This window comes from Capsicum annuum, chromosome 4 (genome assembly GCF_002878395.1).
Source record: "Capsicum annuum cultivar UCD-10X-F1 chromosome 4, UCD10Xv1.1, whole genome shotgun sequence".
Lineage (NCBI taxonomy): Eukaryota > Viridiplantae > Streptophyta > Magnoliopsida > Solanales > Solanaceae > Capsicum > Capsicum annuum.
In genome coordinates, this window is record NC_061114.1 from 204,021,609 (window position 1) to 204,035,316 (window position 13,708).

At 27.4% G+C, this 13,708-nt stretch overlaps 1 protein-coding gene across 1 annotated transcript; it reads left to right on the forward strand.

Moving 5' to 3' along the window:
- Positions 1 to 5,739: 5,739 nt before the first annotated feature.
- Positions 5,740 to 7,106, forward strand: LOC107867555 (FCS-Like Zinc finger 5). Its single transcript, XM_016713844.2, has 2 exons — positions 5,740 to 6,318; positions 6,729 to 7,106. Exons 1-2 carry the CDS (start codon positions 5,996 to 5,998, stop codon positions 6,904 to 6,906), a joined length of 501 nt encoding a protein of 166 aa, XP_016569330.1. The 5' UTR covers positions 5,740 to 5,995; the 3' UTR covers positions 6,907 to 7,106.
- The last annotated feature ends 6,602 nt before the right edge of the window (positions 7,107 to 13,708 follow it).

The following is a 13,708-nucleotide window of genomic DNA, read 5'->3' on the forward strand; positions in this document are numbered from 1 at the left end:
TTGCTTCGAATACTGCTAGTTGTTGGTTGGAATTAAGTGTTTTGGGTTGATTCCATATTTTGCTTCATCATTACATTCAAGTTGATGTTTGTTTTACTGGGTTTTGGTTGAGATTCGACCTAAAATTATCTCTTCGCTGCTTTGTTTCTACTGTGAAATGTTTTGTTTACTGCTCTTGTTGCTATTCCTTCATAATTATACTGGTGCTTTGTCCCTTACATTTTAACACTACTGATAATAAATAGATACTACTCATTCTGGCCAATGAAAAAATTATTATCAATTTTGAGGCCTCCATAAATAAAAAGACAAACTATTACGTATACATATACGTAATAAAATAAATATTTTTGGGCGATGATGAAACTTTATAACAACACAAGATTTTACAATTCATATCTTGGCAAGACGATTTAGGACTGCCAATTAATTGAGCAACCAATTCGTTGCAAGACGATTTAGGATGGCCAATTAATTGAGCAACCGTTTCGTAGTCATGACATTATCTGAGCCTACTTTTTAACAAAAAATATATTTTTAAATATTTATACGCATACATACTTGTTCAATTTATTTTGATTATTTTTATTTATTACTAATATTCTTTTTTTAAGTGTTTATACAGGTTATTTTGAAATATTCGTCGGGAGTTGCAGTCAAAGGGGCCCTTAAATTTTATATTGTATTTTATATTCTCACACTTGTACAAATAAAAAAAAATAGTGAAGATTTTACTTTTTGGGTGCCGGGCGGGGATAGTCTTTATTTACATAATTTCATCGATTTTAGGCAAAATTTAGGCCGTTAATATTTACATAAAATAATTAAGTTAATCAACTAATTCACATTCACATAGCTCTCTTTTAAATAATGAATTTATATTTTCCTTTGTGATTTTTGATTAAAAAATACTTTTCCTTTTTAGTATATAAAAGATACTTTTCTTTTTTTTATACGTTACAAAAAATATTTTTCCTTTTACATGAAATTTTTATATTTTTATACATACTTTTGTACATATTTTCATAACAATAAATTTATTTATATATTTAATACACATACAACTTTATATTATTTAAATATTTATAACTTCTCCCTCTTTGATAAATTTAGTCTAGCCGGGTACCACACTTGTGGATCCTGAAGGATGCCTAACCCCTTCCCTTCGGAATAACTTGAACCCTTACCTAGAATCTAAACTGGTTTCGTAGACTAAAATACAAAGTCATGCATTTTAATAAATAAAAAGGGTTTTCCTCATTTCCCTTAAAATAAGGTGGCGCCTCTGTACAATTTTTATTCTCTTAGAATTCATAACGTCGTGCTCGTTTTGACCTCAGGTAAAAATAGGGCGCGACAACATCAACCTTCACTAAATTCATATACAAATTTAATAAGTTTAACAATATCAAAAAGTTATATATCAAAAATTAATAATATATAAAATTCATTTAAAAATATTATCGCTTTGAATTTGTGTAACGTTGTGCAATTGATTTTCAGTAGCTGCAACAAGTGTTTGAACATTTCATGATGGATGCAACTTTTATATTTATGATTAGAAAATTTAATATTTGTCATTTAGTGCTAAATGAGTAAAATATTATGTAAGATACTAGGTAAAATTTATTGAGTAATCACTATTTATATTTTTAATTCTTTTTGCTTACAATTTTTTTTAATTTTAAGTTTAAATTGATTAACAATAACAAATGAAACATCAATACTTGATGATTAAGGTTTAACACTTAATAAGTTAAATATTATGTAGGATATTAAACTTATCCAATAACTATTATTCTTAATTATTACTTTTTCTTTTACAGTATTCATATATTTTTAATATAAATTAAATTATATTTTGACCCACGGGCCGGCCCAGCCCAACCTCAGTCAAGCCTCAAGGGTCAGCGGGCTGACTTGGGCTGGGCTTATAAGCCTTAGTTTTAAATGAGCTCAAAAATCACAGCTCAACCCAACCTTTATAGCAGGCTGGGTTGGATCGGCCTCAAGGGCCAAGCCCATTTCGACGGCTCTAGAATTAATAGAAATATTCCGATAATATAATTAAACCTAACATTTACCGAAAAAGAAAAAAGAATTAAAGTCAACTCACATTCATCTAGCATCCGTAAATTAAAATAAAACAATAAGATAATAAAGATATCAAAACAATACAATTAAACCTAACTTTTACACAAAAAAATTTTCAAAGCCAGCCGATATTCATCTACGACCTGTAAACTATAAAAAAATATATAATAGTGATCACAAATCTTTGATTTTGATCCAACTAATTCTTGTCTGAGCGAAAATTTTGGCTCCAATAAATGATCTTGAATGAAACCAAAGAAGATATCTATTAGTCTTAGAAATATTTCTTTTATAGAGTTCTATTTTAAGAGTATTTTGAAATGAAAATATTAATTAATTCTCTTATCATATATTTCAGGAAGTCTAGTAAAAAGAAAAATATTAATTAATTCTACCATGTATTTTAGAGTCCCATATATTTTAGAAAATCTAGTTAATATAATAAAAAATAAATTAAAAAAATAGTGAAAAGACAGTTTTGTCTAAAAAAAGTCTTAAAAAATTTAAATCACTTCTCTAAGCGTCTTCACACTTTTAATATATTATAGATTATAGATGATAGATATAGATTATAAATTATAGATTATAAATAAAAATTATAGATATAGATTATAAATATACATTAAACATACAATTATGTCGATAAATTAATTGATCAAAGAGAATACATCCGTAACATCTGATTGTCGTAGAATTCTCCCGACATAAGAGGCCTAAGCCCATCGGACTCTAAATCCCCCCACGCCCCACCCGCTTCCAAAGAAAAAAAGATTAAAATACTACGGGAGATCATTTGTTATTCATAATTTTTCTTTAACCACATGAATCAAAATGTAAAATAAAAAATACGTACTACCTCTATTTCACTTAAAACATATAACTAGCGCAAATTTAGTAAATTAAAAATGAAACTTGACATTTAAGTTAAATATATACTCCATAAAATATTAGTACTAGTCACACTTTTAAATGAGTGATGATGAAAGTTAAAGTACATATCCTTTCATTTTTCTTACTCATTATAAAGGCATGAATGGACTTTCACATTAGTGGTGAGTATCACAAATTCATACTATCATTAACGCTAAAATAGTACCTCCTTCTTTAAAAAGAATGATCGACTTTTTAGAATAATTTCTTTCTTTTTTTGGTAATATTTAATTTTAACTTTTCACATGATATATTTAGGACCACAAGATTAAAGGGCATTTTAGTACATTTGACACAATTTTAATTTAAGATCATAAGATTCAAAAATCTTCTTTATTTTCTTAAACTTTGTGTCAAGTCAAAGTAAGTCATTCTTTTTAAAACAGAGAAATACATTACAATTAAATCATTTAACAAAATTAAAGAACATGTTATGCTTTTTTTTATATATATATATATAGATTAAAAGTGAAACACAAAATAAATAAGTATATTTCTTGTTTCAATTTATATGATTTACTTTTTAAAATTTGTTAAGAAAAATATCTTTTTATATCTAAAAATAATTTATTTCATTCATTTTGTACTTAGTGAAAATGCACCACGTAAATTAGAATTAAGGGATCGTTTGGTGTAAGAGATTAAAACACATAAATTTGGGATAAAATAATAGTCCCGGGATAAAAATTTTGATGTTTTGTTTGGTTGTCTTGTTCAAGATAACTTATTACGGAATTAACAGATAATACCGGGATAAGTTATTCCCTTTGAGTGGTATAAGTAATCCCAACATATATTACCTTGGGATAAAATCATAAAATAGCAAAATTATCCTCCAAGTCCTTTGATTATAACTTTTCAAATATATAAGAAAATGTAAGATTTTGGTAATTCTCACATCAATTTTTTTTGTCAATTTTGTCCTAATTTAAATTTTAATTACTCTACACATTTTTATCCATTTTGATAAATTTGAACAATAATATGAGTTTATTAAATGCTACAAAAGTGACGAGTCATGGAAAAATGATAATGACACCATAAAACTATTTGTACAATCAAGTTCAAAATTGCTCCAAGGATTTATTGTCTTTCTATTTTGTAGAAATGTTTATTAATCTTACTTTAATTTTTTTAATTTTTCTAACAAATTTATCATGGACAAGTAATTAAAGTATCTTGACATTCCTTTTCTAACTTAGGGCATGCCTAATTATTAAATAAAAATTTATATTTTATATATAGGTAAAAATGTTTGAAAATTTAATTTTTAAAAAATATAATTTAACTCTCCAAATATTAGTGATACTAAATCATGAAAAATGAGAGTACTTATTTTTCACATTCTTTGGTGATGAATTCTTTTAACAAGAAATGGGTTTATCAACATTTTATAGAATTTAGTACAAAATAAGTTGTTTTACATGAAATATTAAACCCTCATACACGTTTAAGAAATATCAATATAAATTTCTTAACTTGTATTTTTAGGAAAAAGAAACTACTAAAGTTTTAAAAAAAAAATCAGTTTCTTTTGTATGACTTGATATGAAGGAAACTCTACAAAAATATTTTGTTGAACTAAGGTTTTTAATTATTTAAATTAAATTCTATCGTTTTATAAGTTAACTTTATTAATGTTATCATAAATACAACAATTTTCAGTGTTAAATATTATCATATCACTTTGAATGTTAGAATTTATTTTTTATAATAAATGAGTTAATTTAATATAAGTTTAATTGAAAAAAAATTTAATGTTGAGAAAAAAATGATGAAGTTAATTCAACATAACATAAAACTTAATTAAACTACTAAATAAGGTGAAGGACATTTTTGTTAACAAACTATCTATTCTTAGAAAAAATGCTATGCACATTATTTTTAATATCATAAATCAAATAATCACTAAAAATAATACCAGGATAATTAATACCAGCATAACTTATTCCAGCCTAATTTGTTTCCCAACCAAACGACAGCCAAGGAAGTATAAAATGAGTTCAAACACATACTGTTTAACCAACCTTCTATTTTATTTTTTTTCCCCAAAAAAAAAATATTTCAAGGAGTAGCAATTTGTGTTGGACTACTCAATTTTAAAAATGTTTTAGTTAAAACTAAAAACAATACCTGGTGCTTAACATCCCCACGCCCACTCCCCACCCCCCACTCCCAAAAAAAGTTCTAAAAATGTGAGTTAGTTTTTTCTAGTATCTAAAAAATGATTTTGCTATTACTTAAAAAAATGTATATTTTTGTTGACCAAATCTTTTATTTAATCTTTTAAAAATAAACACTTTGTAGTTTGAGAAGCTTGATCAAAAAGTGTATCATTTCAGTAAAGTTGAAATGAGATATCAATATGAATTGTGGTGAGATAGTTGAAATCATTCATTTTAATGAAAGATTTTGATCAATTTTTGGAAGTAATTACACTTTTTTTATTTTTTTTAATTACTTTACTTTATCTCCCTATTAATATACATAACATAATCAACATATACATAACATTTGTGTATATGTTGGTATTTTTATAATATGTTTAGGGAATTAAAATTTTTTATAATATTAAAAACATAAGTTTTGTATTTGTGTAATTTTTAATTTTTTTTATTGAAAATGATTAAGCTCTATCAATTCAATGTAATCATAATTCAAAGCGAATGACGAAGATTATATATATATATATATATATATTTATTTTAAAAAAGAGGTTGTAACGAGATGGAATCTCATAAATCATATAGTACTAAAAAAATAATATAATAAAATATGTGATGAATAATAGACAATCAAGGGTGGAGATTCTCTCCTTGCACTTTGGCTCTCTCCTTTATCTTCCCAACACCTCTTTCCCACTCTCACTCCTCCTCCCCCTCTTCTTCTTCTTCTCTCTAAATCCCTTCTTCCTTTCCACCATCAACAACACACACACATATAGCTATAGCCAAGAAGAAGAAGATCAAAAATGTTGCTAGGGAAGAGGACAAGGCCACCAATGAAAAGAACAACAAGCATGACTGAATTCACCTTAGATCTCAATAACAATCCTATTGACCCTAATTCTTGTGTCAACAATAATAATAATTACAATAATCCCTTTGATCCTCATAACCCTTTCACGCCTATCTCACCTGTCTCACCACTAGATCAACAACGTTCGTTGAACCCACCTAAAGCTGTTAGAAACCGCCGAAAATCTGCTGATTTTGTTGAAACTGCCAATTTTTTGAAAGCTTGTTTCCTCTGTAAGCGTAGCTTAATCCCTGGTCGAGACATCTACATGTACAGGTACGTACTACTTCCATTATCATCGTATTATCTTATTGTACTTACTTGTTCATGATGATTTGGGATTTGTCAGATTGTCTGTAGTAATTTATCATTGTCTTCTTCATTTTCGTTACATTTTTTTTTTCTCTACTGCTTTGAACTGTTTTCTTGAGATTCTATCCGAAGCTGTCTCTCTACCTTTAGGGTAGGGTAGGGTAGGTCTGTTTTCATCCTCCCCTCGTCAGACCTCAAACATACAAATATGTTATTATTGCAGTACATAATTTTTTATTCCCTCCATATGGATCTCAGCTATATATTTCATCGAGTAGTAATCACGTACTAATTTTTATGTATTCACCGTGCAAAAAATATGGATGGATGCTTAATCTGTTTAAGTTACTAACTTTTGGTTGATTAATTTGCAGAGGGGATAGTGCTTTTTGCAGTCTAGAGTGTAGACAGCAGCAAATGAACATAGATGAGAAGAAGGAAAAGTGTTCATTGGTTGCATCTAGGAAGGACTTTATGTCAAACTCCTCCACCGTAGCCCGCGGGAAAGGATCTGATGTCTCCGCCACAAGCGAGACCGTCGCTGCCGTTTAGATAGTAGTGGAACAATTTTATTAGGCCATGTATGGATTGGATGATGAATATGTGTGGTTAATTGCTATGTTACCCACACTAAAACAAAACTGCATATCAAAGCTGCTAATATAATATGTATGTGTATGTACATGTTGTGGGAGTAAGATTTGCATGATGAATGATGGTGATTATATAAATATATTTCTCTTTCTCTGTTTTATTTTGTTTAAATTTTACTATTATCTAAGGGTAGAGAGGATGGTGAAAAAAAAGAGCCAAGATTATAAGGTGAGAAATTAAATGCTCGGTGAAAAGTCAAGCAGTTAAAATCGCGCTATTTCTCCATGGCTCTCTATGAAATTCTCTGGCTTGGTGAACAATTTTTGGAAGGTTTCAATTAATGCCTTTGTATGCAGCCAATTTAATTAATTGCATTTCAGTATTACTATTGCTTTAGTGGAAGAAAATCTCAAAAACTTCGAGTTTTAGAAAAAATCATGAGTTTTTTAATTTCATTTTTATAATTGTGTTGGTAGCCAATGCTCCTTTTTCCCCCCTTGTTGGAGTAGAAGCTTAGTAGTGTATGATGAGACACCTCAGTAGCTCAATTGATTGTCCGCTTAAATTTATTTGATGAGGTCAATTATCTAGAGCAGTGATTATTTTCTTCTTTTTTCTCAATAAAAGATGTGGTTTATGTATTTTGAAAAAAAAAATGAAATTATTTTGCTCGTATTTTATTTACTACTACTACTATGAGATGCCCTGGTGAGTGGTTTGAAGTTGTGTGATGCCTCTTGTCCCTCTGATTGGGGCAGGCCAGCAATGAGAGCCCCACCTAAAGTAAAGCCAGTTGGAAATATAAAAATGGTACCCCTTCATTATTGTCATTTCTTAGCATTAATATATTATAAGTTCCTTTTCTTAATTTTTACTCTCCACATCCAACAGTATTTATTTGCAGTACTAAAATTAGAAGTTCAATAATATTTTCTAATTTAAAAATTATGAATAATTATTTATTTTATCCTTTTCATTAAATGTTGCTCCCTCTGTTATTTTATATGACATATTTTAACTTAACACGATATTTAAAAAAAAATTGATACTTATGATTCACGAAATAATTCTTGAATGTTTGTGTTGAGAATCATTTCACTAAGGGTAAAAGAGGAATTTTAAAGGTATTTTTTTTTTCAATTATAATAAGATAGACATTCTTTTTAAAATGAGCTAAAAATAAAAGCATGTCACATTTGGAATGAAATAGTATTTCAATTAAATTTCTTCTTATTAATTTGGTTTTGTAATTCTTTCTCTAGTACTAGTACATAGGGGATTGCAGAAGGAAAAAGAACGGAGAAAGAGGATGATAAGTAACATATATATTCCAAAAATTAATATACCAATAATTTAGGAGAGCATATAATAAACTTCTTTTCCACTCCCTCCATTTTATATTAGTTGGTCTCTATGGAATTGACACACTCATTACGAAAAAATTTATTAGGAGTTTATTTTACAAAATTACCCTTGTTAAATTATGCTTTGAAAATATAAATTTGAGTAAATACACTTTATTTAGTCATTTAATATTGAGGGTAGTATTGGAAGAACAAAAGAAAATTCTCTTGATTCCATCAAATGAACAACTAAATTGAAACAAAAATTTTTAAAAAGAGGGTCAATTAAAATGAAACGGAGTGAGTACGAAAGTATAAAACTCTTTAATGAACAATATAACAACAGCAACGATATCTCAATGAAATCACACAAATCTTATCACTATCTCGTGAAGGTGGAGAGAATGATTTTGAAAGATTCTCAACTTAAATGCACAGCAAAACAAGTACAGAGAAGAAGAAAATATAACAACTAGTTACAAAGAAAGAAATAGAAACTATAACCACTAGTAATAAAGAAAGAATTGCATTAATGAACAATATAGGAACCATCAATTTAATTTTTCCAATAGCAAGAAAAGGAACGGACAAGTAATCAAAGCAGTGGTGCGAACTCTCTCGGTTTGACAAATGAAGTTCAATTAGAGTAAAAATAATTAAAAGGAAAAATACTTGTTATTTATTTATTTTTCAAAATTCTTGTCTAGTAAATAGTGACATTGCGAAGGGAAAAAAGAGTAAGATATTACAAAAATTAGAATCCATGTATCAATAATTGAGGGGACCAGATCATAAAATTCTTTTTATAATTAAAGCATAAAAGTAAATGAATGATACAAGAACCATCAATTACATTTTTCCAGAAAAACAAAAAAAAAGAAAGAGAAGATGAATATTTAAGTAAACAAAAATAGTGGTGCTAACCCTCTCGATTACACAAATAACAGAGTTCAATCAGCGTAAAATAGATTGTTAAAAATTAATTGTCACTTTGAATTTCTTGTCTAGATTCTAGTAGTACATTGTGGAAGGAAAAAGAGGATGTTGATTGGTGAAGGAGTTATTATAAAAATTTGAATATGCAAATAATTGAGGGGACCAGACCGTAGCCTTTTTTCTATATAAAAAATATATATACTCAGGTTTATATTACTTGGGTCTTATAGTTAAAAATATTTATTTTATTTTAATTGTTCAAATTCTAAAATCAAAAGAAGTTTATTGTATTTTTTCAATATTACCCCTATCATTAAATGACTATAAAAAGTGTTTTATGTTTATAATCAAATTTATATATTCAATACATAATTAATAGGGTTATTTTAGTAAAATAAATCTCTATTAATGTTTTCTTAGAAGGAGTGTCAAATTAATAAGGACCAATTAAAACAAAACAGAATGAGTATGAAGAAGAAATATTATATTTTTGATGCTATATAGTTCGTTAGAAAGAATAATTGACGTAATATGTAAATCTTACTAATTATTTCCTAAAGTTGCTGTTGGGTGAAAATCAGTAACTTGAGAGAGTGAATTTACAGTTATTTGAATAATAGAGTTATTGTGCTGAAAATCAGATGTGTTATAAAGTGGGAAAAAGAGATTTATTTATAACGTAATTTTAAAACACCCTTTTTGTGTTTTCACCCCCTCACAATGATTATTATCAATACATTAAGTTACCAATATGGGTTGTGGTGTCGTGGATGGGGTTGTTCCACTCTTAATCAGAGGTCGAGGGTATAGAGAAAACTCTGTTGATAGCGCTGCCACCTTAATGGGCCCTGCAACGCGCGATCCGGATTAATCGGGGCTCCAATGCAGGCACCGAACACCGAATGAAAAACCCAAAAAAAAAATCAATACATTAAGTTGTTACGTGTGCGAGTGAATGAGAGAATCTCGAAATCTTCAAAAGCAGTTGCAAATAAATCTTATTTATCTCGATCACCAACAAGTTTTTAATTTCAATCTCATTTTTCTAGAGCTAGATGAGACTACATCGTTGTTCTAGACCTCCAAAGAATATATAGAAACCGCTTTATCGAATATCGTTGTTCTAGACCTCCAAAGGATATATAGAAGCCGTCTTATCGAATACGACTAAGTGCCATGTCTAATCTCAACGTCTTTTAGCCATTTTTTAGTAAACTTTAATAATTATATGTCATCTTTTGATACGTTTGAACTTCATAACTGGATTTTAATTAATTTGACTCATACACAAAGCAGTGTGCCAACTCTCTTGGTTACACAAATAAGGAAGCTCAATTAGTTAAAAATAGTTTTCTGTAACTAAATGATTTATAGTTATTTATATGTTTACCTAATTTTTGATTTATTTTTTTGTCTAGGACACCACACGAGAATGCAGCGGGGAAAAAACGAGAAAATTGATTTTGTAATTGAGTTACAAATTTGTTTTAGTTTTAGCTCCTTCTTCAATTTTACACAAATCTAAAAAAATTATTTCCCTTTATTCATTTTGTAAAGGGACAATAAGTCCTAATTTCTTAAAGAAAAAAGGATGGAAAGCAAGGTCCGTATCACAAAAATGAAGGGACCATATCATAAAATACTTTTTATTAATTGAAGTATAAAGGTCAAACCTATCGATAGACACTCAAATTTATTGCGAAAATATACTTAGACCTCTAAACTAAGACCTGTTCCTATCAGACCCCTAAACTCCCGAATTTTGTTCCAATTGGACTTTTTTGCCTGTGTGGCATGCGCATGCAATGCCATCGTGGGAGGCGCGCGAGGAGCATTTTTTTTACTAATTTACGAATAAAAAGTTGTCAAGTAGAATTGAGGGCCCCAAATTTTTTTTAATAACAAATTTTCTTTTTTTTTAAACACTAAAGGCCCCAAAAAGGATTAGAGGGCCTCAATTTTTTTTTTTCAATAAAACTGAATTTAAAAAAATTCTGTTTTTTATTTTCATCTTTTAAAATTTTTTATAATTTCTTTTTAATAATTAGTTTTTAATTTTTATTTTTTAAATAATTTTATAATTATTTTTTCATAATTTGAATCTTCAATGCCATTTTTTATTTTCATTTTAAATTTTTTTATAGTTTTTCTATTAATTAATTTTTTATTTTTTAAATAATTTTTTAATAATTTATTTCATTTTTAAAATTTTTTTAATTTTTCTTTCAAATAATCAGTTTTTTATTTTTATTTTAAAAATAATTTTATAATTATTTTTTCATAATTTATATCCTCAATGCCATTTTTTATTTTCATTTTTAAAAAAATTTAAAAATTTTTTTAACAATTATTTTTTTTAAAAAAATAATTTTTAGTAATTTATTTTATTTTTTAAAAAAATTTATAATTTTTTTTAAATATCAGTTTTTTATTTTTATTTTACAAATAATTTTATAATTATTTTTTCATAATTTGGATCCTCAATGCCATTTATTATTTTCATTTTAAAATTTTTTATAATTTTTTTCAATAATTAATTTTTTATTTTTTAAATAAGTACTTAATAATTTATTTTATTTTTTAAAAATTTTTATAATATTTTTATATAATCAGTTTTCTTAAAAATAATTTTATATTTTTTTTTCATAATTTATATCCTCAATGCCATTTTTTATTTTCATTTTTTAAAAAATTTATAGTTTTTTTTAATAATTATTTCATTTTTAATTATTTTTATAATTTTTTAAAAGTAATCAATTTTTTATTTTTTAAATAATTTTAGAATTATTTTTTAATAATTTCCTCAATGCCATTTTTATATAATTTTTTTAAAAAAATTATACTTAATTTTTAATAATTATTGGACCTACAATGCCACATGTCGACTTCCAATTAGGTCGTTTTGTCTCGTCATCGCGTGTGTGCAACACACACTTTGACCTTTTTGCTGATAGGGAAAAAATGCCCAATTGGAACCAAATTGGGGAGTTTAGAGGTTTAATAGGTATAAGTCTTAGTTTAGAGGCCTAAGTGAATTTTAGAGACAAGTTTGAGGGACTATCGATGAGTTTGATCAAGTATAAATGTAAATGAAACATACTAGAACCAACAATTTAAACTTTTTTCTTTACAAAAAGAAGAATATTTAATTTGTAGCAGGAAGTCAAAGGGACGTAGATTATTATGAATAAATATTATGTTTTTGACGGTACATAATTTGTTAAAAATAATAATTGAAATAATATGTAAAACCAGTAAATTGCAGAGTAAATAAGTAAGAAAAGAAATTACATAAATCTTATTAATTATTCCCTGACGTGACTGTTGGGCGAAAAACAATAGCTTGAGAGCCTGTGTTTATAGTTGTGTGAAAATAATAGACTTATTGTGATGAAAATTCTATTGATTATAAAGTGACGGAAAGAGATGTATTTATATATGACGTAATTTTTTGTAAAAAAATTGTGTATTAATTTTCACGTAATGATTATTGTCAATACTTTAAGTTGTTACGTGTGTGATTGATTAACTGATGAGAAAATTCGATGTATTACAACGTGAGTGAAAGAGATGTATTTATAATATATATATGACGTAACTCTAAAGAATATTTTTCGTGTATACACTCTCACATAATGATTATTGTCAAAACGTTAAGTTGTTACGTGTGTGATTGAGTAACTGATGAGAAAATTTGATGTATTACAAAGCGAAGGAAAGAGATGTATTTATATATGAGGTAGCTCTAAAGAACTTTTTTCGTGTATTCACTCCCACGTAGTGATCATTGTCAATATGTTAAGTTGTTACGTGTGTGACTGAGTAACTAACGAGAGAATCTCAAAATCTTCAAAAAGGAGTTACAATTTTTTTTTATTTATATGGACCACCGACAAACCGACAAACTTTTTATTTTGTTCTCTTTATTCTGAGGATAGACGTGACTACATTGTTGTTTCAGATCTCCGAAGGATACATAAAAGCAACCTCATCGAATACGACACAGGGCCAAGCATAATCTTAACGTTTTGAGCTAATTTTTACTACTAAACTCAAATTGTTACGTATCATCTTTTGATACGTTTGAACTTCATAACTGAATTTATTATATCATAAAATACCTTTTATCGAATCTCGAAATCTTTAAAATGTGTGTGATTGAGTAATTGATGAGAAAATTTGATGTATTACAAAGTGAGGGAAAGAGATGTATTTATATATGAGGTAACCCTAAAGAACATTTTTCGTGTATTCACTCCCACGTAGTGATCATTGTTAACACGTTAAGTTGTTACGTGTGTGACTGAGTAACTGACGAGAGACTCTCGAAATCTTCAAAAGGAGTTCCAGAGAAATTTTATCTATACGGACCACCGACAAACCGACAAATTTTTATTTTATTCTCTTTATTCTGGAGACAGATGTGACTACATCGTTGTTTCAGATCTTCAAAGATACATGAAAGCAACATTATCGAATGC

What these genes read in the sequence shown, in the direction of transcription:
- LOC107867555 (XM_016713844.2), top strand. Translation starts at nt 5,996, where the DNA reads ATGTTGCTAGGGAAGAGGACAAGGCCACCAATGAAAAGAACAACAAGC. An exon ending in CGAGACATCTACATGTACAG is followed by an intron (nt 6,319 to 6,728) that starts GTACGTACTACT and finishes ATTAATTTGCAG; the next exon opens with AGGGGATAGTGCTTTTTGCA.